Source organism: Symphodus melops (assembly GCF_947650265.1).
Source record: "Symphodus melops genome assembly, chromosome: 21".
In the NCBI taxonomy this organism is placed as follows: domain Eukaryota; kingdom Metazoa; phylum Chordata; class Actinopteri; order Labriformes; family Labridae; genus Symphodus; species Symphodus melops.
Window position 1 is genome coordinate 4,372,177 of NC_136711.1, and position 25,944 is coordinate 4,398,120.

At 41.7% G+C, this 25,944-nt stretch overlaps 2 protein-coding genes across 2 annotated transcripts in view; one reads left to right on the forward strand and one right to left on the reverse strand.

Moving 5' to 3' along the window:
* The window catches only part of LOC306817543 (uncharacterized protein), a 318,525-nt gene extending 297,255 nt beyond the window's left edge, over positions 1-21,270 (reverse strand). The window contains exon 1 of the mRNA XM_079334513.1: positions 21,098-21,270. The gene's annotated coding sequence lies outside the window, so the exon portion shown is untranslated. The remainder of the gene's footprint in view (positions 1-21,097) is intronic.
* On the forward strand, positions 11,320-15,142 carry LOC306842412 (transcription factor Sox-9-B-like). Its single transcript, XM_079372647.1, has 3 exons — positions 11,320-12,176; positions 12,377-12,627; positions 12,805-15,142. The coding sequence occupies exons 1-3, from the start codon at positions 11,749-11,751 to the stop codon at positions 13,626-13,628; spliced, it is 1,503 nt and encodes a 500-aa protein (XP_079228773.1). The 5' UTR covers positions 11,320-11,748; the 3' UTR covers positions 13,629-15,142.
* Positions 21,271-25,944: the final 4,674 nt, after the last annotated feature.

Below are 25,944 nucleotides of genomic sequence, written 5' to 3' on the forward strand. Positions count from 1 at the left end.
CTACCTGATGAGAAAGACGTCAGCTAACATTCCTGCATTCCTTGGTGTAAGACGCCACTTTAATAACTACCCAAGAGACAGAAATTTGATCACTCTTAGCCTGTCTGTCTACTTCTTCTCATTCCCTTTTTGTTTTTCTCTGCCTCTTCGGCCTAATCATCTTCCTCACATGCAACGCAACATCGGCAGCCTCTACACACTGGCATTGTAAGCAATTAAGGCTCGGTTGGCCTCATAATTGCACAGTGTTTACCTGGCACGCCTATCTTCAGCGGTCACGTCTGCCCACCCTCGTCACTCTTGAGTCAACATCCCCATTACTTACCGTCGTCCGGTCTCCGTCCAGGCCAGGCCAAGTTCCTCCCATGGCTCTCCAGAGGCGTCACTCTGGCCCTGGTATACAGCCCAGGAACAAGGCCGGGGTCAGCAGAGGTAAAAAAAAAGGAAGTAACTTGAGATTTTTAATTATGAGCCTCAGTGGTGCGATGAGCAGCTCAGCTCATGGCTCCAACTTCAAGACGGCTTAACAAACCAGGGCTTAGCTCGGTTCCTGGGTTTTACAGAGTCGGCTTTAGAGCTGCACTTGGCAATGGTTTGATGGTAACACAAATATATTTTCCTTTTCCTTAAATCACAAATTGAGGTGGTGGAGTTCTGTCCTTTTTAATGGAGACCCTATGGATTTACCCTACTTTCCTAAAATACTAGGGTGGTCAATGGCTTAAAATCTGTTCGGCCCTCAAGAAACTGTCTCTGAAGCATCAACAAGCAATGTTTTCAGTCCAGTCAAAATGGGCAAACAAAATATTCTTATTTCTACTGTTTGTAGGGCATTCAATGTTTTACTGCTCAATTATTTCTCGAGGACATTAAAGTGTGAACTTGCTGCTGGTATCTCGAAGACAAACAAATGTGGCACTTTCTCACATGCATGGTATACCCTCAGTTATTTCTGCATTAGGTAGGAGGACCACAATCCAAGGTTTTCTGCCACAGTGACTCATTACTCTTCCTCTCAAGTCAGATCATTCCATAGTGCAATGTTTTATCATGTGTATGATACTTTTGAACGGCAGTAGCTCAGTCTGTAAGGATTTGGATTTTGGAACTGGAGAGTCACTGCTTCTAGCCCCATTGTGGACCGAAGTCTGGAAGCTGGTGTGATAGCTGGAGATGTGCCAGCTTCAATCCAGTTTATTGCATGTCTGAGTAACAGAATGTAACATTGAATTGCAAGATCAGCCACTGATGTCGAAGGCACCTTGCTTCTAATCTTCCTTCTTCGTCCTTTAAAAAAGTGTTGACATGTGACTCTTTACAGACCAGTGGTTTTCCTCCCTATAAGTCATTATGTAACTTACTTTTTACAAGTGAGGCAGTCCAGATGAAACAGCAAATAGACTTCATCAATCTGCTACCACAAAGTTAGAAGTGCTAAATTGGCCGAGAAGTTATTAGTACCCCGTAACATTAAGAAGATTCTTCTTCGTAACTTAGAGGCCAAGTAAAAAAAGCCCCAGACTGTTATCACTCTGCCAAGCTATAAAGTAGGCACTGTTTTCTCCTGGCATTAGCCAAACAACGGTTTATGTATCGGACTGCCAAGTGGTGAAGTGTGATTCATCACTCCAGCTGCTCGAGAGTCCAGTAGCAGTCTGCTCTTCAACACTCTAACTGACAACTGGCATTGTGCATGGTGATCTCAGGCTGTGACAACACCTTTCCTTTTTTCTTTTTTTCCCTCATTGGTTCTGCATTAGTTGTTACTGCAGTATACAAATTAAAAAAACATTATTTGTCACTGGGGGGCAATTCAAGGGCACACAGCAGGAAATGAACAACAGTGCAGGTATTCTAAAATTAGACAAAATTCATGCATTCACATGCCGCAGCAGGAGAGAGAGGGTTAAGTGTATTGCCAAAGGACACTTTGGGACAACGTTTTTTTGGACATCTAGCTGCAGGAGCTGGAGATTGAACCCCTGCTCTTCTGGTTAAGGGTTAGACGACTGACCCTAACACTGAGGCAAAGCCGCCCAGAACTATAAAGTTAAAAAAAGCCTCCAACGCAGCTCAATGTCCCCTTTGATAAAACTGTTCAGCTGATAATAGCATGACCTCTCACTGCACCTCCTCCACATGTCCTCTGTTCCTTGTTGGGATCTGTGAAGGCTCCACTAAGACATTTTGATGGCAGGAAATCAGACTGAGCAATTTCCCAGCGCCACATGTAACACTAGTATGGTAAGGCAGTGCAGACAGGAGTCCAGTCATAGGGGGGAGAGTGGTACTGTAGCATTGTAAAGATAGAGGTATGGCCTGTGTGGGCACAGAAATCTGGCGCTATCCAAATAGCAGGAAGTGATCCAGCTCAGAATTATAAGTGAAGCTAAAGAAATTCGACTGGATTGTCATGTTTGTAGAGAGTTATGGAAGGACATGTTAGTCAAGTAGTGTACCTTCCAATCTTATTTCCTCTTCAAAGTGATGCAAACACTATTGCATGATGTAAATAAACCATTTGGTGGATTAATCGTGGAGTAGCAATTCAAGACCATTTTTTTTTAGCAGGAAGTGAGGGGGGATATTTTCTTATTTGGCTAGTGAGCGCTACTTCAAATGGCAACATTGCAAATACCTGACAAGCTGATGTTTGTTTCAAGTGTGTAGTTTCACAGCAGGTTTCAATAAATACAAAGACCTATACATGAGCTTGTTATTTCTTACACTGAAGATCACATCATTGACCTCGTAATACCTCTTTAGAGCCCAACCCAGGCATGAGCTCACATGTTGATGAATTTAAATCAAACCTTGCATGTCAACTGTTGGTTTTAAAGGTAACATAGAGGTAAACAGGGATTCCTGACAATTGATTTGTTGCTTTCCATCTGAATCTGATTTGGACCGGGGCTGCACCTTCTGGAGACAATCACACAGAGCTTTATGAGATAAACTCTGCTCAGAGAGGCTTAGTTTGGACTTAAATGATCAGGAAGCTGCAGGAAGACTTTGACAATGTGGAAGCTCATAAGGTGATGAAACCATATGTGGTCAATCAGGAATGGACATGATACTACAGCTGGCTTGTTTTACAGCGACCCAGCATGATACCACTGTACCACATGTATGCAGGCTCACACACATTGCACAGCAAGTAGGCCTGATTCTACGGTGTGCTTATTCAAAGACACACTCACTAATGACGTAAGGCTGCATTCACATTGTTTAAGTATGTGGTGGCCAGTATACCACATGTTTATAGAGTTAAATCAGAAAAACATGAGAGGACGAGGACTGTTGGCAAAGTTAACTTTTCCTTTTATGTCTTTACAATTGAACAGACATGACTACATTCAGTCGCTATAGAATACCACATGACACGTAAATAATGCTAGTTTTCATCTTAAATTTCACATTATTTTGCAAGATATGCTTGCCCATGTTTTCTAACACTACCATGTGTCGCTAGTCTTCTACAAACCCCCCAATTATGAGAAAAGTCCTTCCTCTCTGTCTTTTTCCTGCTCATCTTTGGAGCTTAAAGTTGAGAGATTTTCCCTGCATGACATCACAAAGGGCAGTAATCATTCCACCGGATGGGTGACACTCCCACAGCTAGGTGTTTTTTCTGCCCTCTGAAGCTTCCTTCTCACAGTAAACAATTAGCACGGAGTAAGAAAGCCCAAGCCACTCAAGCCCTTCCCGAGGGGCGTGGTCAAACTCAGCTTATTTGCATTTAAAGCGACAGACACAGAAACAGCCTGTTCTGAGCAGGGCTGAAAGACGGGGGGTTAAAAGGCATGATAAAATACAGTATCAGAGTGGATTGACAGGGCAAACTTGAGGTAAGAATTCACATCACGTCTCACGATCTATCTCCATGTACAAGGAACTACAGTATACAAAATGATCACCATTTCAAATGTCAAAGTACACTGAAACAATTTTGCAATTGACTCACACACAATCATGTTCAGCTACCAAGAAACCTTTATGATCAGGTAGAAGGGCAGACAGCACTACTTCAAACAAATGCAACATGCTAACTAAGTACATTCTAAATCAATCAGACCAATCTCAAACACAATCTTCTGACTGCATTAGCTCCCTCAAAGTCAAAGGAGACCATGTGGTAAAGGCAGAGATAAAGGCAAAGGGTCCAAATCTTCTTATCTAGTTTAGTGGAGGACTGAATACCAAAGTATAAAGGTGAAGGCAGCCATGATGCTGCATGTGATTTAAATACCCTCATACCAATAAGTGGGCTGGACCATGGGAGGAATTTTCACACAGGCTGTGTTCAAAGCCAGCAGCATTATATTGAGCTAAACGGCTCCTACTACACAGGCATGTCAATAATTATTATTAAGTCATTACGTAACTGCACTTTAACAGCTTCTTTAGTTTCTATAGAATCGATATTATGAAAGAAGAGAGAAGAAATAGATGACAGAAGAAAATACAAAATATGATGCATTTTGTTCTCACCCAATAAAACTTTATATAATAATAATGAAGACACATTTTAGGATCTAGACACAATGGCAAATGGTCAATCCACCAGTTTGGATAGATTGCATTGATATGCATCACCCCAAGAGATATGCGGGATACTATTTTGTCCCCCTGCTTTTTACGTAGAACAGCATCATGACTTCCCCAACAGCCTCTGCTGTATTGTACTTTCAATACTGACTAGTTATTCTTAAGCTATATTTGGGATTCGTTTGTATGTCACTTAACTTCCTACCATTTGAAAGTGTTCTGTTTATCTGGATGGCTGTGGTTAAGAGCAGGATGGAGGTTTCAGTGGAGGGACGCTGTTAGGGAGCCAGAAAAAGCAGCCTGATATCATCACCATTTAATGAAGTCAATCTCTGTTTCAGTGCAGGAAGTGAACCTTTTCTGTAAGACTCACAAAACTGGGAGAGTGAGACGATAGCAACATGCCGTCATTCAAATGAAAGGAAGCAGGTTGGTTAATCTTCAAGTTGCTGTTATATCTGATCAGGCAATAATTATATTTTCACTGTCTTTTTACAGCGCTGTGGACTTTGATTGACATCCTCGCTCCTCCAGTTCCATGTGATCAGCAAGATTGAACAAAGATGTTCTGTTAGCTTTGATGTCTTTGTTGTGGCCGGCTCAAATGCCATGGCAATTAAAGGGAGAGACACCAGAATAACACTCAATGAAGCTGGTTTAATTACAAAACAATATGGTTTGGATGTCAGTAGAGTTAGAAGTGTCAGTGAGTTGGTGTGTGAAACGTGTATTTTGCATTTGTTGGATGGAAAGATATTTGTTTCTTTTATTCCTGGACGCCTTGTGTCTTCATTGAAGAGACAGGGCAGTGGGTTTAGCCAGATACTGGGGAGGGAGGAGGGATGGGAACATGCGGGAAAAGCCCCCATAGACAAACCAACCACTTGGCCACCGGGGCTACTTCATTATCTATTTTAACACTTTTTTTAACGCCTAAATCAATTGATGTTTGTGTGTAGATTGCTCTGGATTGTTTGATGCATACATATATATATATATATATATATATATATATATATATATATATATATATATATATATATATATATATATATTTATGTGTTGCTCTGCGTTCAATATGTTGGACTAGAAACGTTGTCAACCAGGTCTGCTTTGTGAATTAAAATGAGGGTCTGATAAAAGGGAGCTTGGGATTGTAGATGTGCATGCATGGAAATGTGTTTCAGCTGAATCATCAGGCAATTGCATGTAAATTATTTACCCCATACAGATATAGAGGCACTGATTTTGCCTCTATATGATACCCAAAACAGCTCACCAAATTATTGCACTCTGATAGACATTACTGTACAGACAAAGAGGAAACAACATTGTTGGCTTAGAAACATGTACAACTGTTACAGAAGACAAAAAAAAAGGTCTGGGGAAATCATTTTAGATGTCTGCCCTCCCTCACCACACCACCCCGCCTCCAGCACAATTCAATAAGCTGTAAAAATGTGCTGCGTTATGGTTGGATGTCCTCCGGCACTCAGTAACGTTTCGCTGTGTCAGAGCTTTTCCCTCGGCCTCAGCTCCAATCATGGGTGCTGCTCTCTGTCCAGGGAAGGAAGGAAAGAGGGAGGGAGTTTTCCAGCGGCACGAGCCACCCGCTGACAACTGCCATTCTTTCCCCTCAAAAACCACTCCTCGCACACCCACACGTCTTCCCTCGCCTAAACCCAAACAACTGCTCAGCATTAAGGTGTGGATCTGTCATTAGTTAGCCCGGCCTGCTGTGTGAGACCGTTGTTATTGTTAAAACGTGGGCTGTTTGCACAAGCCATATCTACGGAGGGAAATGGTACTCCTCTGCGGCTTTTTCGACTCAGCCCAAGTGGATTGGGTTTCCTCTCGCTTTTCCGACCTCTCTTACAATGTGGTAGGATCCACTAATGCACATGTTTTAATCAGCAACTATACTCAGGTTTATAGGAAATATGTAATATGTTGACTTGCTAGAACTGTGATGAGATGCTCTCAGAGAAATTTCAGGTTATTTTTTGGACGTCATCGTGGCATTTGTAAATAACAGAATTAGGAACTAACATCTCATATCTTGTGTAGGAGAAAACAACAAAACAGATCGTAAGGCAACAGGAGTTGATCAGTGATGGATAGTCATTGGCAAAATCCTCCTCAGGAGTTTCCTTGGTCTTTAAGTGTTGTTTAAACAGCATGAGGAGCAGGATGACGTTAGGTCAACAGACACCCGTTGCCCAGACGCTCAGATCAGAGAGGGACAGACACACACTGACGCGCGGCAGCTATTAATCACACTGAATGTTCGAAGAAGGTCACTTTACACCTAACTGAGGGCTAACAGCGGCAAGAGATTAGAAGCTTCTGTTAGATATTCGCTCATACATTCCTGCCCTCCATGATGTAAATCTCAAACTTTCGTATCCATTTAAAAAATATTGTAAAAAATTACATTACATAAAACTGCAAAAGCTTTATTTTGATAATTGTTCCTTGATTTAAAAGCAGGGTGAATAATTATAGCATGATTTTAAAAGTAGCATCCTCTCTGTATTCGTTCACCCCCTCCCCTCTGTGCTCCTTTAAAAGACACGCCCCCTCACTTCCATGCACAAGCACCATTGGTCCTGAAGTGGATTTCAGCTCATGCTTTCAGTGTGAGCTCGTGCACGCATGGGGTAGACAGGCTTGATTGGTTTATAAAACGTGTACTGAGTGCAGACGTTGGTCGAAGTTTTTACTCGTTTACGACTGCGACAGATTTAACCAAAATCTTAAAAACTTTATCTGGAGAAAATTCCCAACCCTGCCATTAAGGCCCTCATCAGACCCAAAATGTGACTGTTCTCATTTCCAACCTGCAGCCGCTTGGTCAGTTGCTCTATGCTGCAAACTGAGATGCTCTATACCTATGCTTGCATCACAGATTAGCAATCATGTTCGCAGTAAGAGAGGCAGCTTTCACTTTAAACAATTAAGCTTGGGCTGTTATTGTCCCAGGGGACATACGCCTTGGATTACACCTCACTCAAACAAACAAAAATACAATCATTCATCAGCTGCAAATGTCCTTTATGTCATCGGAAGGTTTCGCACAAAGAAGAACATTATTTCATAAATGATCACAAAACTGCAATTTACAAGCACAGCTGTAGAGCTTGCTGGGAAGAAGAAAAACTGGAGTTTGAGATCTGAAAGAACTTGTCAGTCAACAATCCTCAATCTAACTGAGAAAAACAAAAGACAAGTCTGAAAATAATATGTGTCACAGAGCATGTTGTCTCACTTTACATAGTCTGCTATTACTGCCAAGAACTGGTCACTTGGCTGTGGTCATTAATCAGGGCTTACAAGCAAATTGATATGAAATGAAATGACAAACATATCACCATAAGTAAACAATATGTGTCAGAAACAGTGATCCATATTAGTCACTGTTATTTAGATGTGATGCTCTGAAATGCCTGAAAGGAGCCCCAAAGAAAAGCAAGAGTTTAGCAGGTTGCCCCAATGTTTGCACAGATTTTTGACGCTGTAGCTCCAAGTCAAGATGAGAACTTTCCCAAGACGGCGCCCTGCCTGCCCCGCGCTGCATCCCGTAGGCTTCTGGCCATCACCATGTCACCTCAGAGACCACATAACAGTCGGCACATTTATCAGACAGATCTGTCTGTGTTGGAAGACAAGTCTGAAACTTGTTTGCACGAAAGTCATGGAGAGTCATTTGAGGAAGTCAGTTTGTAAAAGTCACAGAGATTAAATTCAAATTCACTCGAGATGGTTCAGCCCAATAAATGAATTATCTGAAAGTTGTTCTACGAATAAAGTTTGGAGTTTCTACAGTGACATGTGGAGGAGGAGGGATGTTATCAGGTGTGCTCTGCCATATGTTGATCTCATAGAGGTTTCGCTTTTTTTTTTTTTACATTTATGACAAGATGTCATGTGGGAGTGGAGGTTGAATGTGCTGTCACAACGTCTGTGTAGGTGTGTGCGTGTGTGTTGACATGCAAGTTTGGAGTATGAACAAAGTAACATCAAAGTAGCCGCTCTTCATTCCTGAAGTAGATGGAAAGTTCTTCCAGTAGTCTTGTTGTTTTCCTCTTCTGTTAGTTAAGCTTCTTTATCTACAATTCTCTCCTATTTACCATTCCTAATTTCTTTCCTCTGTCCTTCCTTCTCCACCTTGTCCCCCCCGTCCCCCCCCCCTGCCAACATCTATTAGCCACATTTACTCCGTCAATAACAACACCATGTTTTCCAATCCTCTTCCCCAGCAGTGAGTCAAGGCATTCACGCCTCTGTAGCTTTACAAGCAAACACGTTTGCGTTCTGGTCGCCTTGTGTAACGGCACGCAGCACACACGCGACCGCAGCGACGTCCCACGAGCTATTAACACGGAGCCAAACTGCTCCCTCCTATTTGTGTTCAAAGTGGGTATTTTAAATAAGCATGTCTCGGATAAATAAACCAGCCAAGAACGAAGGAGTCAGTGATGTTAGGCTTTAGTGTTTTGAAACCACAGGGCTAATTGGTCGGGGAGAGAAAGAATTACTGAGCATTTTAGAGTTTGAGCAGCTTGACTTAATGCAAACAAGCAACATTACAGCATTCAGAGACAGATACAAGAAGAGGAAGAAAAGAAAAAAAAAATGGTAGCCTATGTGTAAAAAAAGACTGTGGGTGTCTGTATGTGCAGCAGCAGGCCCAGCAAAATTAGCTGGAGCGGACATCTGTGAGCTATTAAAACAGCTTCAGGTAGCACATGTTGTCCACATTAGCCTGAACTGAGATTTACATTTCCACATCTCCACAAAGCATAATAAACAATCAAAGGGGGCGTGTGCTGGAAGGTTACCATCGGTGACCATGGCAGAGCACTCGAGATTACCGTGATTGGAGAGTCACGCTGTGTTTGGATGGAGAGGGGAAACAAAGTGAGTGTGTGTGCGTAATCTGTGAGAATATCTGAATAATACATCTAACACACACATTGGTAGTGAACAGTATTAACTTCAGTACATGTTAAGGTGCTTCGAGGTAGTTTTTCTGCACACATGCAGTTCATCACTTAAATGTAATCACTTGTTGTTGGTGATGATACATTGTAGTATTAAAAAGGAAGAACAGGCGACATTTTACAGAGTCATGACTACTACAATGAGGGAGACACTTGAGTTGAGCTGGCTGTGTTATTGTCAGCCAGTGTTTATTGACGGGACGGCATACCATGAGTTAACCAAAGTGTGCTAACAATAGCCTGCTAACACTTTTATTTTCTTCTTTTCAGGATCTGAGAACATCTGACAATATAGAGATTTTCAAGCACAGTTTCAAGTCTGATTTATTCATTCTGTCTTTTATATACTTTATCATATTATGGCTATTATTATGTATTTGAGTGTGTTTTAACCTTCTATTTTGGTTTGGGTTTGTTGATTTGAAAAATAGAAGCAGGTTTGAACGAATGCTGAGAATGTGAATTAAACTTGTTCGCACTAGTTATGACAGACTTCTTATTTGGAGCTATACAAAAGCACAGACTATCCATGAGGACTGTGCTCCCACCACTTCACAAACAAGCTGCTGCCGCCTGGTCACAGATACAGATAGAGGAAGAACAAATTCAAACAATGATTTGTCCCTGGCACCACAAGTATGATGTGTTTTAGTATTTATTTATTAATTATTGCCAGTATGTTATTTCTCTTACTTTAGAATCTCATTTGAATTATTATAGATACATTTACATTTATAAATTAAATCTTTCAAGATCAATAAAGCATCTATCTATATATCTATCTATCTTACTATAATTCTAAACCTTTCTTTTGTGTATTCATGTTCATCATCTAATTGGTCTCATTGATTGTTACAAACTATCAATCACTTTTTCTGCTCATTGATCAGCAGTTGAATTTGTCTGAAAGTTACTTTATGAATAAAGTTGTTTTTTTATTATTGATTATTCATAATGCAGGACTTCTTGTAGACATGTGTTGGATGAGTTTTTAAGGAAAATAACAAGTCAATAACAACATTGGGAAACACTTTCCCTTAAATAATCTCTAATTAATCAGGAACATTTTTTTGAATAAGGCAATCGTGTGAGTAAGATCACTCAGCACATCTCTGGAGTATGAGATGAAGGGAGATGAGTGATACAAATCAGAAGCCAATGTTTGACAGCAACTGTAACACTGCAGCAGTCCACTGGAACTCTCTCTCTCCTCCTCCTCCTCCTCCTCCTGATCCCAGCAAGGGAGGGGAGGGAGTTTACCGGGTTCCTAGACTGCTGTCTCCCCCTATTGACCTTATAATGTAACAAAAGTTATACAGCAAGTTTTGAGAAAGAGTAAGGGATTGCACTTTAAAGTAGATTTAAAACTTTTGGAAAGCTGTTAAGGATGTTAAATGTCATAAATCAAACCTTTGTCTATAAATTTATAGACAATCTTTCTCTTCTACTGCAGTTCTGATGTTGGAAATGTTAATTTAAGTTAAATACTATCTATCAATGATTCTCTTTTTGATCAAACAATCACTCACTTTGTCACAACAAAAAAATATAGTGCCTATCCCTGAGCTCAAAACAGCTTCATCCGTTTCAGCTTCGTAACTATCCGCTGGAAAATCCAGTCGAATTATACCGCATATATTCTGGCTTGTGAGTCCTGTGTGTATGTTTGACTTCATGTGTCTGTGTGTGTTTTCTGTACTGGTTAAGAGGTGGAAAAATGGGATCGAATTCCTTTACTTTGGCGTCACACGTGGTCGTCCAATCAGGTTCGGGCTTTCCTGTGCGGCATGGTAAGGTTGTTATAAAGTCCGCATGCACGGAGTGTGCAGTTCAAAGCACTCGCGCGTTTCTGGGGATTGTACTGGAAGACTCAAAAGGAGCACTTTACCGTTTCACCCTGCAGCGTTGAAAGAAAACTTCAACTGTTTGACTTATTTTGGTTCTTTCGAGAGAGCGGACCCGCTTGCAGAAAACAGACATTCAAGGACTCTGTCACTGGCTCGTGCGTAAAGACACTTGCTCTCCTAATCTGTTTTACGCACCGGAGCTTAAAAACTGCTCCCGTTTTTTCATTTTGAAAAACTTGCATTACACTCACCCTGGCAACGAAAAGTTAATTTAGAGGTTTTTACTCTCGCAGGAAAGCAGGCATTACCCACCCGTTTCACACGTAATTTGGCACCAAACGGTTTTTCGTATGAATCTCCTCGATCCTTACCTGAAGATGACGGAGGAACAAGACAAGTGTCTCTCTGATGCCCCGAGCCCGAGCATGTCCGAGGACTCCGCGGGCTCCCCGTGCCCGTCTGGCTCGGGTTCGGACACCGAGAACACCCGGCCATCGGAGAACGGACTGCTCATGGCAGACGGAGAATTCAAGAAGGACGAGGAAGACAAGTTTCCTGCATGCATCCGCGAGGCTGTGTCCCAGGTGCTTAAAGGTTACGACTGGACCCTCGTCCCGATGCCAGTGCGCGTAAACGGATCTTCTAAGAACAAGCCTCACGTTAAGAGACCGATGAATGCGTTCATGGTGTGGGCTCAGGCTGCGCGGAGGAAGCTGGCAGATCAGTACCCACACCTGCATAACGCAGAGCTCAGCAAAACTCTGGGAAAACTCTGGAGGTAAGCTGAAAACCAAGCTTTTACGCACTGATCAAGAAGTATACTACCTTATAATTATCTATATGTATTTATTACTTTACTCCATCGTATTTACAATGTATTCTTCTTTCCGTATGTAAAGCTACAATAAGATTAAATGCTAAAATTGCAGTCGTGCACATTGAATAGTGTAGTAATGTATTCTTCCTTATTACGCACAGACTTCTCAATGAAGGAGAGAAGAGACCGTTTGTGGAGGAGGCTGAGCGGCTCCGCGTGCAGCACAAAAAGGATCACCCTGACTATAAATACCAGCCCAGGCGGAGGAAGGCGGTGAAAAACGGACAGAGCGAGTCAGAGGACGGCAGCGAGCAGACCCACATTTCCCCTAATGCCATCTTCAAAGCCCTTCAGCAGGCGGACTCTCCGGCCTCCAGCATGGGAGAGGTGCACTCTCCGAGCGAGCACTCAGGTGAGCTGAAGCAAATAGTTTTCAAGGACCTCAGTGCTTATTTGAAAACCTCAAGAAGTTTTACTGAAGATAACGAAAATTATCTGAGCAGAAGTTTGTTCAAACAGCACTATTCTTGATAGTAAATAGGAACAAATAATTAAAGTATGAAATCTAATCTCGGTACTTGTTTTCCAGGCTCCCAGGGTCCCCCTACTCCTCCCACTACCCCAAAGACTGATGTCAGCTCGGGCAAGATGGACCTTAAGCGGGAAGGTGGCCTTCGCTCTCTGTCTGATGGCCCAGGCGGGCGTCAGCTCAACATCGACTTCCGTGATGTTGACATTGGGGAGCTGAGCAGTGATGTCATATCCCACATTGAGACCTTTGACGTCAACGAATTTGACCAGTACCTGCCACCTAACGGGCACCCTGGCTCTGTAACTGGTCCTGGCAACGGCGCGCCCGTCAGCTACACCGCCAGCTACAGCATCACCAGTGGCGCCCCGGTGAGCCCGCAGGTGGGAGGCATCGCAGCCTGGATGGCTAAAAGCCAAAACCAGCAGGGACAGCAGCACACCCTGACCACCCTGGGCAGCAGCAGCAGCAGCAGCTCAGAGGCAGCTCAGGCCCAGCACAGGACCCAGATCAAGACAGAGCAGCTGAGTCCCAGTCACTACAGTGAGCAGCAGGGCTCCCCACAACACGTCGCCTTCAGCCCCTTCAACCTGCAGCACTACAGCCCCTCCTCCTCCTCCTCCTCCTCCTACCCTGCCATCTCCAGGGCGCAGCAGTACGACTACTCTGACCACCAGGTGGGGAGCACCGCTGCTGCCGCCGCCGCCTCCTATTACAGCCACGCGGGGGCGGGGCAAGGCTCTGGGCTCTTCTCGACTTTCAGCTACAGCCAGAGGCCCATGTACACGCCCATCGCTGACAACACGGGGGTGCCCTCCATCCCCCAGAGCAGCCCGCAGCACTGGGAGCAGGCTCCAGTTTACACCCAGCTCACGAGGCCGTGAGCTGCCGCGCAGACTGAGAGACGACGCACTCACAAACACAAAGCGATGTACAGCTGCACACACACACACACACACACGTTTCTCCAAAACACTTTACTCCAGGGAGAGCTCTCCCTCCAGAGCTACTTGCTGAATCAGACACTTGAAATGAAAGAAAAGGAGAGCTGGACTTGTGATTGGCTCACGCCGTGCCTTGCTATTGTATCTTGATAGAAACTATATATATTTTTTAGAGAGATGAAGAAACCTAGGAAAAATCCTCTGTGAGGACTAATTGATTGTTGATATTTCAGTAGGTACTGTGTATGTTTCCTTTTGTGTTTTTTTTTTCTTCTTCACACGCTGGCAGTTTGTAACCCACATGGGTGGGATTGGGAGGGTTCAGGTCATGATTTGTACCGATTAACATCACACAAAAAGCTTTATATTTGAAACCATTCAGCAACAAACCCTCATGGTGAAGCAGAATGTGGTTCCTTCTCAGATTTAATTTTGCTTTTTGTTGCTTCTACTTTTCGTTGCCATTCAGTAAGTATGGTTTGTGTTTCAGCTGTTTGTTTGTTTTCACGACTTATGTGTCATGATCATTGAAAAGCTGTTAGGCAATACAGAGCAAGAGGGAGAAACTGTTTCACAATGCTGTGTGTGTGTGTGTCGGGGGGGGGGGGACTGCAGCCCTTTTTCACCATCCGTGCCTTGTATTTTTTTTAAAAACATTTTCTCAACTCTTTGAATGTGCGTGTGTGTGTGTGTGTGAGAGAGATTGTGAGTGTGCCGCAGCTGAGATTACACTTAGCGTCCAACAGTGCGTGTTTGACAGCGCCAGGAAGTCACCTTTGACCCCATTGGGTGTCTCCCCCCCACCCCCCACCCCCCTCTTGCAGTCTCCCACCATGCTGGTGTCCAATATATTCCCATTTCCCCCTCTGGTCTTAAGACCTTATTTATTTATTAGCTTTAATTTTATTTCAAAGTAATTATTTTGCATACTAATCTTATAACTAATTAATTGTGTTCTTTGCAATGTAGACAGCATATTTTTTCCCCCTTTTTTTTTATTTGGATTTTCATCCCAGGTGGTACTTAGAAAAACAAAAAGGTACACGCTGTAATCATGTTTTTTGGGGTTTATTTATCTTATGAAAATGTTTATTTGAAGTATGTATTTGCCTTTCTCTGAGGATTGGAGACTATCTAACTAAATGTGTTTGGATTATTTGATATTTGTCGATATGCTTTGACTTGGACTTTAAATTACAGCTGAAAGAACTGGAATTTTTCTTATCTCAGTTACAAGTTTGTTGTTTTTTTTTTATTGTTTTTGTTTTTTTTTACAGTTTTTCTGTTTGTGAGCTCACCGCTCAACAAACTGCTCCTTTTTCTCATGATATCAAAGAACTGAAGTTCCAGCACTCCTTTTTCCTCCTACTTTGATCCTGACATGTATTTGTACTGTCTTTGAAAGAACCTTTTTGTATGTGTATTTGCAATAAAAAAACAAAATTGCCATCAAACATCAGAGCATTGTTCCCATTAATAATTCAAGGATGAAACTTTAAGTGATGCAGCGTCTCTTGGTTTAATAATACATGAAACTGAAGAACAGTCCATATGCCAGTGTCAGTGAAAGGGTTAAGAGAACAGTGCCAAGAAACAGAGCTAGTGTTTGTTTACCCAGAAGCCTTGTGTTCCCCCCCCCCTCTTCTGCTTTCATTTTCTTCTTCTCTGTCCGTCAGCTGGTAGCAGCAGGGGGTGAGGCTCGAGGGGGGACACGGAGTGGGGGAGGGATCGAGACTTAATATAGCAAGTGCTGTAAAACGACTGGAAATAAGCAGTCTTTATCGAAATAGAAGATGGGAGATGAAGGCCGTGGGTTTGATCTCGTTTTGGCGAGAGAGGAAAAGATTCATATGAACAGGTCGATCTGAAATCGAACCTTACAGTATGTTGCAAAAGATTTCCTCTGAAAAAAAATTATGAAACTCCAGCTCACCAACTTAAAGACGAGGTTTATACCTGCAGGCTGCACAGTGGTTTCACTATAAAACTTAGGTGAGGCTGTTCTATTAGGACGTTCTCTAACAAGGCAATCCATACAGAGCCTAAGCACTCGTCACCACTGAAGTCCAGTTTGTTTGACTGATGTTCCGATCATTGCTCGAGCACGGCACACGTGGAACAGGTGTGTTTAGGAACAGAACAGAGGACCCCAGGAAGGATAGCTGAGCTCATGGGTACAGCTAATGGGGAGCCTAACAAATAAACAGTACTCAACGTGGGCAGCTTTAATTATCAGGAAATCCTGGAGCTTTCTGGCTCTATTTGACTAAAATGATTTTAAATGAGCTACAAAGTCATGAAAGTACAGAAGCTGCATGTGCTTTTTATTTATTTATTTTTTGTTTTTTTGAGGTCTTTCTATCTTGTTGTTTTGTATTTAAAGGCACACAGAGCAGTGAATGAAAGACAGTGCAGCTCTACTCAAATTTAGCCAAAGATAAAGCGTTATTTGATTGGTTTATTATTAGTCAATGAGGTTGCACATTTAAGGGTTAAAATCTTGAATTGAAAGTAATTTCCAGGAGACATTTGGTTCTTTAGTTTGTTTTACTCTGTATTTATTGATTTTTTTTTTTTTACTTCAATATGCATTTTCCTTGAGCAGTATAGATTTCATACAAAGCTATTAGTTGTTTTAAACTATGTTAACCTTTACATGCTGTTTACGTCCCACAGGCAGAGTCTGTGGGACTCGCATTAAAAAGGTACAATGTGTCAAAGTTTTTTACACTGAAACATTAAAGTGGGTGAAATTTGACGTGGAGTAATTACGTGACATCAAATATTAACTGTTATCTAAACCGGACGTATCAGAATTATACAGTTGTAACTGGATGTGACTTGTGCGACATGGCCGCCGCCATGACAGAGCCATATTAGAAAGTCCTATGAAGTTTTCTATGCGGTAAGTGCTCCAGAGTTTTAGTCAAGTGGCTGTGCTCTGATTGTAAAGAACTTCCCCTGACTCCTCGAGCATAAACAGCACCTATGACATCCCACATTTTACATTTTAGAGAGACTGTGGCTCAGTGGACAAAAGGCCCAGGGTTCAATCCCCAGCTTCTGCAACCACATATCCATAGATTGCTCCTGGCAGGCAATGAATGCATGTGAATGAGTTTAGTTAATACTGATGGACATTTTACATAGCAGCCTATGACCCAACGGTGTAATAGTGCTTAAGACTAGAAAAGTGTTATACAAGCTCAAGTCCATTTAACATTTATGTGGCACACACAACAGTACCACTCAGCAGTTGGGGAGCTTAAAATTGGACGTTGGATCGTCCCTTCAAGCCGAGCATCTGTTACGAAGCTAAAACTATCACCACGAATTAACAAGTAAAGCGCAACAATGACACACATGACCCTCCTTGTGCTTCTCTCAGTTGTTTCTTATTAACTCCATGGAATAAAAAGATATTAAAAAAAAAAAGTTAATGGGCACAAGCAGTGAACAGCAGACCCCTCCCCTCAGGCCCTCAGCGCTGGCATCCAACAAAGGTCAAGAAGGGGAAAGACTGAGTGATGTCACGCTGCCGGGGGAGCAAACACCATTTTCCTATGATGTGGATTATGTGTTAGGCGACACAGTATTTTCATACTCATTGGAGGCAGCTTTTAAACACGAGACAGGGACAGAAACGAAGCCAAGACTCACTTCGTACTGCATGACTGCTGATGGAGCGTGGCCTTTCAGCTGCATCTCCATGAGGAGTCTGTCTGAGTCGAGAGGCGTTTGGTTTATCGCAGTCGTTTGATAATGAACGCATACAAGTTTGGTATCTTTTGTTAGACATTTCACCGACTCGTTTAATTTCATGATTGCGTGTTCTCTCGATGATGATGATGATGAATCTGCCAACAGGCTGTTGATGCTCAAACAGAGACAGTGTAACAGAAACAAGATACAGCTCACTGACAGCAGGAACACGGAAAAAAAGAAGTATCAAACTGTGACTAAGAACACCATGTGCCAGTGAGAAATGTGAGGGAGGTCACGTGACTTGATTTGTGCGATCAGTGACCTTTAGCAGTAGTTAGGACTGAAAAAAAAATGACTTGCAGTCGGGTTGGGTTACATTTGTGGCTCTTGTCCGTCTCCTGCTGCTCTTCTCTGCAGTGTCAAAGATGGCAGAATAACACTGCAGAGGTTTTTTTGTGGTACAGAACTTTAGATTATTGGAATAGGATGTAAAATGAGTGTAAATGGCCCTTTCCTTCACTAATACTGATTCTGTTCATTATGCGGCATGAGCTAGCTGAATAAAGAAACATTAAAAAAAATGGTAATTGCCTTAAAAGGGGGGAGGGGGGGGGGGGTGTCCTGAGGTAAGAAGTGACTTTATTTAAACATCGCAGAAGAAGCAGAAAGAGCTACTTTCTACTACTTGGTGCGTAAGTATAATGAAAATATTTCCCTTTATATCAATGCTATGGGAAGTTCAATGCAATCACACTATCAACCAAAGAGTGGAGAACAACATACTGAAACAGAAACCCTAATTCAGCAGTTTTAGTACATGCACCCAGATCGTAGATGTCGTCTTTGCACCGACTCCAGTCAGCATCCTCTTCCACTCACGAGATGTGAATTCTCACATCAGCTCACTCTCTGCAGAAAAGAATACAAGGAGTGTGGCAGGAGAAAGTGCGGTTGAAGTCACATACATCTCTCTCCTGGAAACATCAGGAGATTTTCAGCAAATGTAGACGAGCTCAAAGCCAGTGTGTTATATATTGTGAGGAGAAAGCTCACACGACACACTCTGCTGGCCTGTGGTGCGACTGTCATTAGTAAATCTCGTGCCCTAAAGCTGAACATTTGAACCCATAGTTCAACAAATTGAGTATGCAACACAGAAAAGACCAGTTTCACAAATGTTCAAGATCTTTCATACTGCAAGCCTAAATGTTTAATTCTGATTTATTGCTTGGATCTGATTTATTCTTTTGGTTGGCTGTTCACTTTTTAAATTTGGCCTGAGGTACATGTGCACAACAACAACAAAGACATCACTAAGCAGGAAATATGCTTTCACTAACTAACGTCATGTCTTGTAGGTTCCTCTGGATCTTCAGAGGGGACGACCATACGAGATGTAACAGACAACATTTGATTTGGACAAAGGAGATTCATAACATGTTTTGGCTTTCAGCCCCACTTGTTTCTCTACATGAACTTTGAAAGAGTACCTTCCTAAGATGTTAAAGATATCAAAACAAAAGAGAGAAACAAGGTCATACAAAGAGAGAATGAATAAAGGAGTAAAAACAAAGAAAGAGAAACAGCAATAAACTGGTCAGAATCACAAAGAACGTGGTTCCATCTGAAAATCGCATCAGTATCTGCGGCGCTCATATGACAGAGGGAAATGGTAGCAATAACCACAGGACAGATGACATCTTTCATATCTTTTTTTTTTTTTTTTTCCACAACACCGACAGCCAAGGAGACAAGGCACATCACATCAGCTGCATGAGCACTGCCTCGGCCAAATAAACTGTGATAAAAGTGAGTTCTTTGTAATAAAAACTCAGAGTCACAGGCAAAAGGTCACATTTTACTGAGTCATGTTCTGGTTGGCTGAGTGTGTGGACTGTTAAAATAGGATCTGAAATGTTCTCTGCTCGCACACACACACACATCACAGGTGTTTGCACTTTACTCTGACGGCTAATTAGAGCCACGCTAAACTCCATCATGAAGTCACCAGACTACATGGACCTCGATGATAAAAGGTGGAACTGCTACATGTGCAATAAAAGTAACCCGAGAGTATGAGATTTTAATCAAGCACAGTCTGTGCACGCCTGCACAGTGCAAAGGCAATGCTACAAAAAAGTCCAAACCAATTGTGGGCAGGGTCTTTAAATGATCAGTCAACCAAAATGACTACATGGTGCAGATTTTTAGACCATATCTTACGTTGAAAGTTGTTTGAACAACCACACACCGGCTTGTTTTTTCCTTTCACTGTAAAGCCAAAAAAAACAAAACAAAAACTTCTTTGTGATGTTAAAGCAAATGCCCCCCCCCCCCCCCCCCAAAAAAAAAAAAAAAAAAAAAACAGGCTGGTGATTATTGTTATTTAGCTTTGAGATTTAATCTTCCTTTAAGCTAGAAGACAAGGATATAGCGTGCAATGAGTTCTAGTCTTCAAGTTTGAAGGATAACCTTTCTCACAGGAAAGAAGCACCGAGCCAAACAACACTTCTCCTAACCTAGCTGTCAGAGACTTCCAGGTACAGCTCACATTGGCTCGTCCAACCAAGGAGGAGACGGTCCAGACAAAGAAACAAGGCTTGATTTCCTCATTACTCCACGATCTGTAAACAGGACTAGACTGTGCATCTGCAACGCGTTTAATAGTAGGGTTGAATCTGTTGCCTTCAGAGAACTTCAGAGAAAATATCTGCATATTGAAAATGACTCTGTCCCAGTTTTCACAGCAGAGGTAAATAATGTAAAGATTAATATGAGTAAGTAACGCTGAGTTACTTTTCCATGTCTCTAGTAACTCAGTTGCTCGTATTAACTAGCTGTACGTAGTTATACTGTCTTGTGATGTTTCCAGTATTGCTCTACATAAAATGAGTTTCATACATCACTACGAGTCCAACAGCTATGGAGAAAAAATAATCACATAAGGAAAAAACAATTTCATTTGTGAAAAACTCATTTTAAATTGTAAATATGATTATAATGTTTGAAGATAAGGATGATTCAGAGATACAGTCATAGTTTAATGACGCTGCAAATGTCATTTATATTTATTCAAGAAAAACCGACTAAAGCAGTCTACCTTCAATATGTTAAATCAGTGCTGCTGATGACCTGAAGCCACAGGTTAGACAAATAAGCACTTAATCTTATAATTAGACAAAATGAAAGCAGTGACATGATGTATGAGTCAATATCCAGATGTGTTTTGAGCAGCAGCTGGAGAACAGCAGGGGCCTTGGTTTGTTCAAACAGCTGAGACATGAGTTCAGTCAATGCATCGGAATGTGATTAAAGCTCATAGGAGCTCATGTGAATTATCTGAAAGAGCGAATGTACCTGTCCAATAGTCTGCTGTGCATTATGTTTATGCTCTGCTCTTGGACGATATTGACTTCAACATCTGGCTTTGTTTTGTGAAGGGCCTTTAGAAAGCTCTTAATCTAAAGTGTAAAACCAGATCAGAAAACTCATTTTTGCATATTGTCCTCACAAACATTTGTTTGATCACTTCAGCAAAGGTGCATGGAACAAGTGTTTCTCTATGCGTTTCAAAGTAAAAGCATCTTAAGCAGAGTTGGACACTACCCTAGAGAGTACAAATTGTGATTTGGTCTTTTTTAGTTTTTGTAATTTGTACATTTTCAGAGCTTACATTTCCTTGTTTTGTTTTGTCTCATTCTTACCTGGTGTTGTTTGATTCCCTTGTGAGTTGCTTTAAAGTCCTGAAAAAATGTCCAAACTGAAAAAAAATCCATCAAGTGTGAAAAATACAAAGAGCCACATGGAATCACTTGAAACATGGGTAAAAAGTTGTATGACCACAGGAGGATTCAGACAATGATCTGACAACAAGAGAGAAAGGAACTCTGAGACTAAACAGACACTGGGCTAATCAGACACAGGTGAGACTAACGACACAGGTGAAGACAATCAGGGCAATCAAACATGGATCGAAACCAGACAGTGTCAATAACATGAGGCTACTCAGACGAAGTAGGAACAAATATTGGCGAGTAAACTGTGAGCGCTTACTAAACATTAGGTCCTAATAGTATTCAACACAGATTGAAGGGACTTGAAAGCCCCCATAGAAAATCCCAAAGATCTTAAATGACAAAAAAAATCAGGAAACACTACATACTAAACTAGAAAACATTAAAATAAGGAAACACAAGGGAAACAAGAAACACCGGGACAGAATGAGGAAAAACTAAAATGAGAAGAAAGAGACATTTATTCAGTGTTTTTTTTTTGGGGGGGGACACTAAGCCTTTAAATAACTCAATAACTCTTAGAATAATGTATTCAGAGTGCACAACAGGAGGTTACTTTACTACACTATTAAAGAATGTATAGAGACAGATTTTTTTCATTAATTTGAATCTGAAGCACTCCAATCATTTTAGAAAAATTCCTAAACCTACAGCTCCAGAAAGAATGGCAGCTCTGTTTAACCATGTTCCCTTACGTCACAATACAGAGCTCCAATTTATAACATTGCAAGCTCTTAATGAACAATGTTTGTCCCTTTACAGCCATTTGCAAGACGTAGATCATGAGTGACAATGCAGGTCAGCCATATCTGAACCAGAACTAATCATAGAGGCATGTCAGAGTGACGTCAGAGCCTACGAGCGACAGCATGGAGTGCAGATCGCTGTGTTGATTACCATCCGATACCCTCCCAGAAGGGTAGTCTGGTTTCAGGTTTGATACGGGTGACAATAGTAGTGTGAGGTTTGAAAGACTCGGGATGACAGATCCTGGAGGAACTCTGGGTTTGGTATGATCAGGGTTTGGGAGGGTTTGGGACTCCGGGAGAAGTGTTTAGCTAATCAATCTCTGAGGTCACAAAAGATGCAAAAAAAACCACGATGGGCTGGTGAAGAGGCGTGCAAAAATGCTGTGAAAACATTCTGATGACTTTATATAGACAAGGTCATTCCTTGAAAACACTTTAGAGAGACCGAATCTTATCCACAGACGAATGTGATGAGACATTTTACAGTGAGGGCGAACAAGCTAGCAGTAAACAAAGTGGACACAAACTGGTTGGTTGGCTGGATTGTCCCAACCACACAAGGTGACCCGACTCCTGACATTCTTATGGACTCATTCAGTGACTCAGTGTATAGTTGTCAGGGCACTTTTGAGCCTGATATAAAGACAAACATCACAGGCAGCGTTTAGCTCAGCTCTCCCACCAGATAAGAAGTTGGAGAGACAGTGAGATGAGAAAGAGTTGAACTGAGAGCTACAGAAGACGCGTAAAACGTTATGTTAGTGCAACATAAACTATATCGATATATACACAATATTGTCTTACCCTATATCTTGTTTGAAAGTATATGGATATATCTTAGAAACTCAATACATCGCCCAGCCCTATGTTCCAGGACGAACCAGACCTGAGCATGGTTGTCTCTTGCACACAACGTTACAGCGCTCATGGGCACAACAAGAAAGATGGACTATGAATAAAACGTAAAGGGATGTTTGAGTCGGCGTCTGCACATCCCTCAGAGAGAGAGAGATGCACATTGAGTTATTTGAGTGAAGCTGAACACAGTAATTCACCTAGCTAGCTCAATTCAAACCAAACCTTTCCACAGTCTTGCTCCCGTTTGCAGAGCAGTTTATTAATGCAGAACAGGAACTGAAATGGAAGTCGCAGGCAGTGTTTATTAATGTAGGCAGATTTCCAAGGATAAAAAAAAAAAAAAGACATCCCCAAAACAATTAATATTCTAAACCAATTCCTCTCTGAGAATCTGCCCCTTCCTGAACCCATGGGGAGTCCTTTCTTATGCAAAATACTGCACAACGACAGAAGGAGGAATAGAGACCAAGAGCCTGTGATGGAGATGTAGGGAGAAAAAAAAAACAAGACAGATGGAAAGACAAAGAGAGTTGGAATATGCCCACTTATAACAGGTCTGGAAAAAGTGTGGGTCAGTGGAGCATGCAGGTATAAAGACATAAACAAGTGCAACATGTTTGTGGGAAAGAGTGTTGACAAGCACATAGGAACATTTGATTAGGATCTAATTGTTGTTTCTCTATGTTCTTATTATGTGTAGGTTTATATCTGTGTGTGTGTGTGTGTGTGTGTGTGTGTGTGTGTGTGTGTGTGTGTGTGTGTGTGTGTGTGTGTGTGTGTGTGTGTGTGTGTGTGTGTGTGTGTTTGTGAGTCTGGAACCATAGTGGGACCACAGGAAGCTGTGTATCCAAAACAAGGTACTGTAGCTGTGTTGTTGTGTTTTTTTTAATTTTTGCTCTCAGGCAACATACCCTCCTAAAACAATAACTTTAATTGCATGTCTGATGCCATCTAGCAACATGGGGAAAATGAAAAACACAGTGTGAGCCTCAGTCTGAAAACTCAACTCATTATTTAAAACAATGGAGAGCTGCTTTGTGTTTACATATTTAGCTGGAGGGCTTTAAAATGTCATGTAAGAACTTGTTTTATGGGGCCCGAGGGCTGCTTTTACTGCCTTTTTTTTCTTACTGCAGACAAAATCTATGTGAGTTCACAACTGCATAGTTGTAAACACACAGATTCCAAACACTCACACTTCTCTATGTGTGTCCATTTTTTAAGCGAGGGCTCCTGTAAACTCAACCCTTCTATTTATCCTTTCTGGCTCCTGTCCTCCTGTGTGTGTGTGTGTGTGTGTGTGTGTGTGTGTGTGTGTGTGTGTGTGTGTGTGTGTGTGTGTGTGTGTGTGTGTTTGTGTGTGTGTGTGTGTGTGTGTGTGTGTGTGTGTGACTGCAGTGAACAGACACTCATTAGGTGACACGAGGTCTCCTCCTTCAGTTTAAATTTTGAAAGCTGCGAGTCCCCTCTAGCAATGTTGTGAAGAAAGATTTCTAAACCAAATCATACAACAAGGAAAAGAGGATTTCTTCCCCCTCTGGCCTGAAATAAAGGTCCGAGCTTGGCTGTTATAGTGCACTGATGGTGCAACAGGAATGTATGTGTGTTGTGGTAGATGAGCTCCCTCTACATCATCAGTCCCTGTCAAAAGTCCACCTCACTGATGACTATAGAGCCTGACAGATGAGAGATTTTTAGGCCGATACCAACATCGATATTGGGGAGAAAAGAAACAAGATAATCCTTTATTCATCTCGCGAGTGGAGAAATTTTCAAATCCAGTAGTGATATATCGTCCGATACCTTTCTTAGATCTATGCTCTTTGTAGCGATAGATACAGATATGTGTTGTGTTGATCCCTCAAATGGAGTTAACAAATCCTTATGAAAAGATAAATAAGACAAGATGGCCACTCAACTGGAAAGTAACTGAACATGTACATGCTACAAACGCCTGACGCTCTGGAAATGATGATGCTTGTAATCCTGATAGCGCACTCTGCTGGTGACAGCCAGGAAAAAAACACTAAGAGTATTAACTATAATAAAACTCAAATAAAGGTGTTTAACTGGTGAATAAATCTAGTATAATCGCATGTGTGCGATGAAATCAGCCGACATGATAATCACAGGATAAGCTAACATTGGCTGAAGTTATCGGCCGGGCTCTACTGATCACATCAGAAACAATAATGTGGGTTTGCATTACCTCTTTCCATAGTTAGAAGTAACGCTAGAAGGTTGTCTGTGGATAATGGAGCATCTGCCAACTGCAAGGGAAAAGCTGCAATTGTTTCATGCAGTCAGATTTAAAAGGTGTTTAAAGTATTTACTGAAAACAACAAGTCTTCAGCTGACTCCATCAGTCTTCACCTGTGTCACCTGTGTCTTCCCAATGCTTTTCCCCATTGGAAACAGTTTAAAGGTGTAATATGTGGAATTTTTTTTTACACTCAAATATCAACATGAATCAAATTTGACAATGAAGAGTTATCAAAGGTAGAGAAATTATTCATTCATTTTATAGATTTTATAGACCTCAAGTACTCTAATTGATTCTGCATATTCATTATTTAAGTCTCTTTGACATGCTGACATTTAACCTTTCATATTTACACCTCTTAATTCCAAAATGTCTAAGTGTTTAAAACTAAGCACATGTAAGCGAAGTATTTTGTTTTCTTCATCACATAATAACAGTCTTACATTTTAAACACTATAGAAGTTGCATCTATTTAAAACAGTATCTGTCTTTTACGCCCCTTTGAATCTTTGTTTTTGTTTTGTTTTTGCATTGCACTCCATCTTTGTCCATCTGTCGCTCCTGATTTTATTTGTCATCTTTCTTTCGCTCTGCTGTTCAGTTTTCTAAAGTACTCCCACTACTAATTTCCTCTTCCAGTCAAAAAAATCCTCAGAACACCCACACCTCACCGACCCAATGTGTGAACCATCCTCTCTGTCAGTGAACACACACAATCACACACACACACAAACAAGCAAGCAGCTCACACACACACACAGTTACCACATGAAATAACTTCTGCACTGTAATAGATAGGCAGGGCTCTGCATGGTGACACCTCATATCCATCACTGGGGGCTTATCTGTCGGCCAAGCTGGGAGGTTCAACACAACACAGCCAGATG

Coding starts and splice junctions, on each gene's coding strand:
- LOC306842412 (XM_079372647.1), top strand. CDS start 11,749: ATGAATCTCCTCGATCCTTACCTGAAGATGACGGAGGAACAAGACAAG. Junction 12,177..12,376: donor ACTCTGGGAAAACTCTGGAG/GTAAGCTGAAAA, acceptor TATTACGCACAG/ACTTCTCAATGAAGGAGAGA. Junction 12,628..12,804: donor CTCTCCGAGCGAGCACTCAG/GTGAGCTGAAGC, acceptor CTTGTTTTCCAG/GCTCCCAGGGTCCCCCTACT.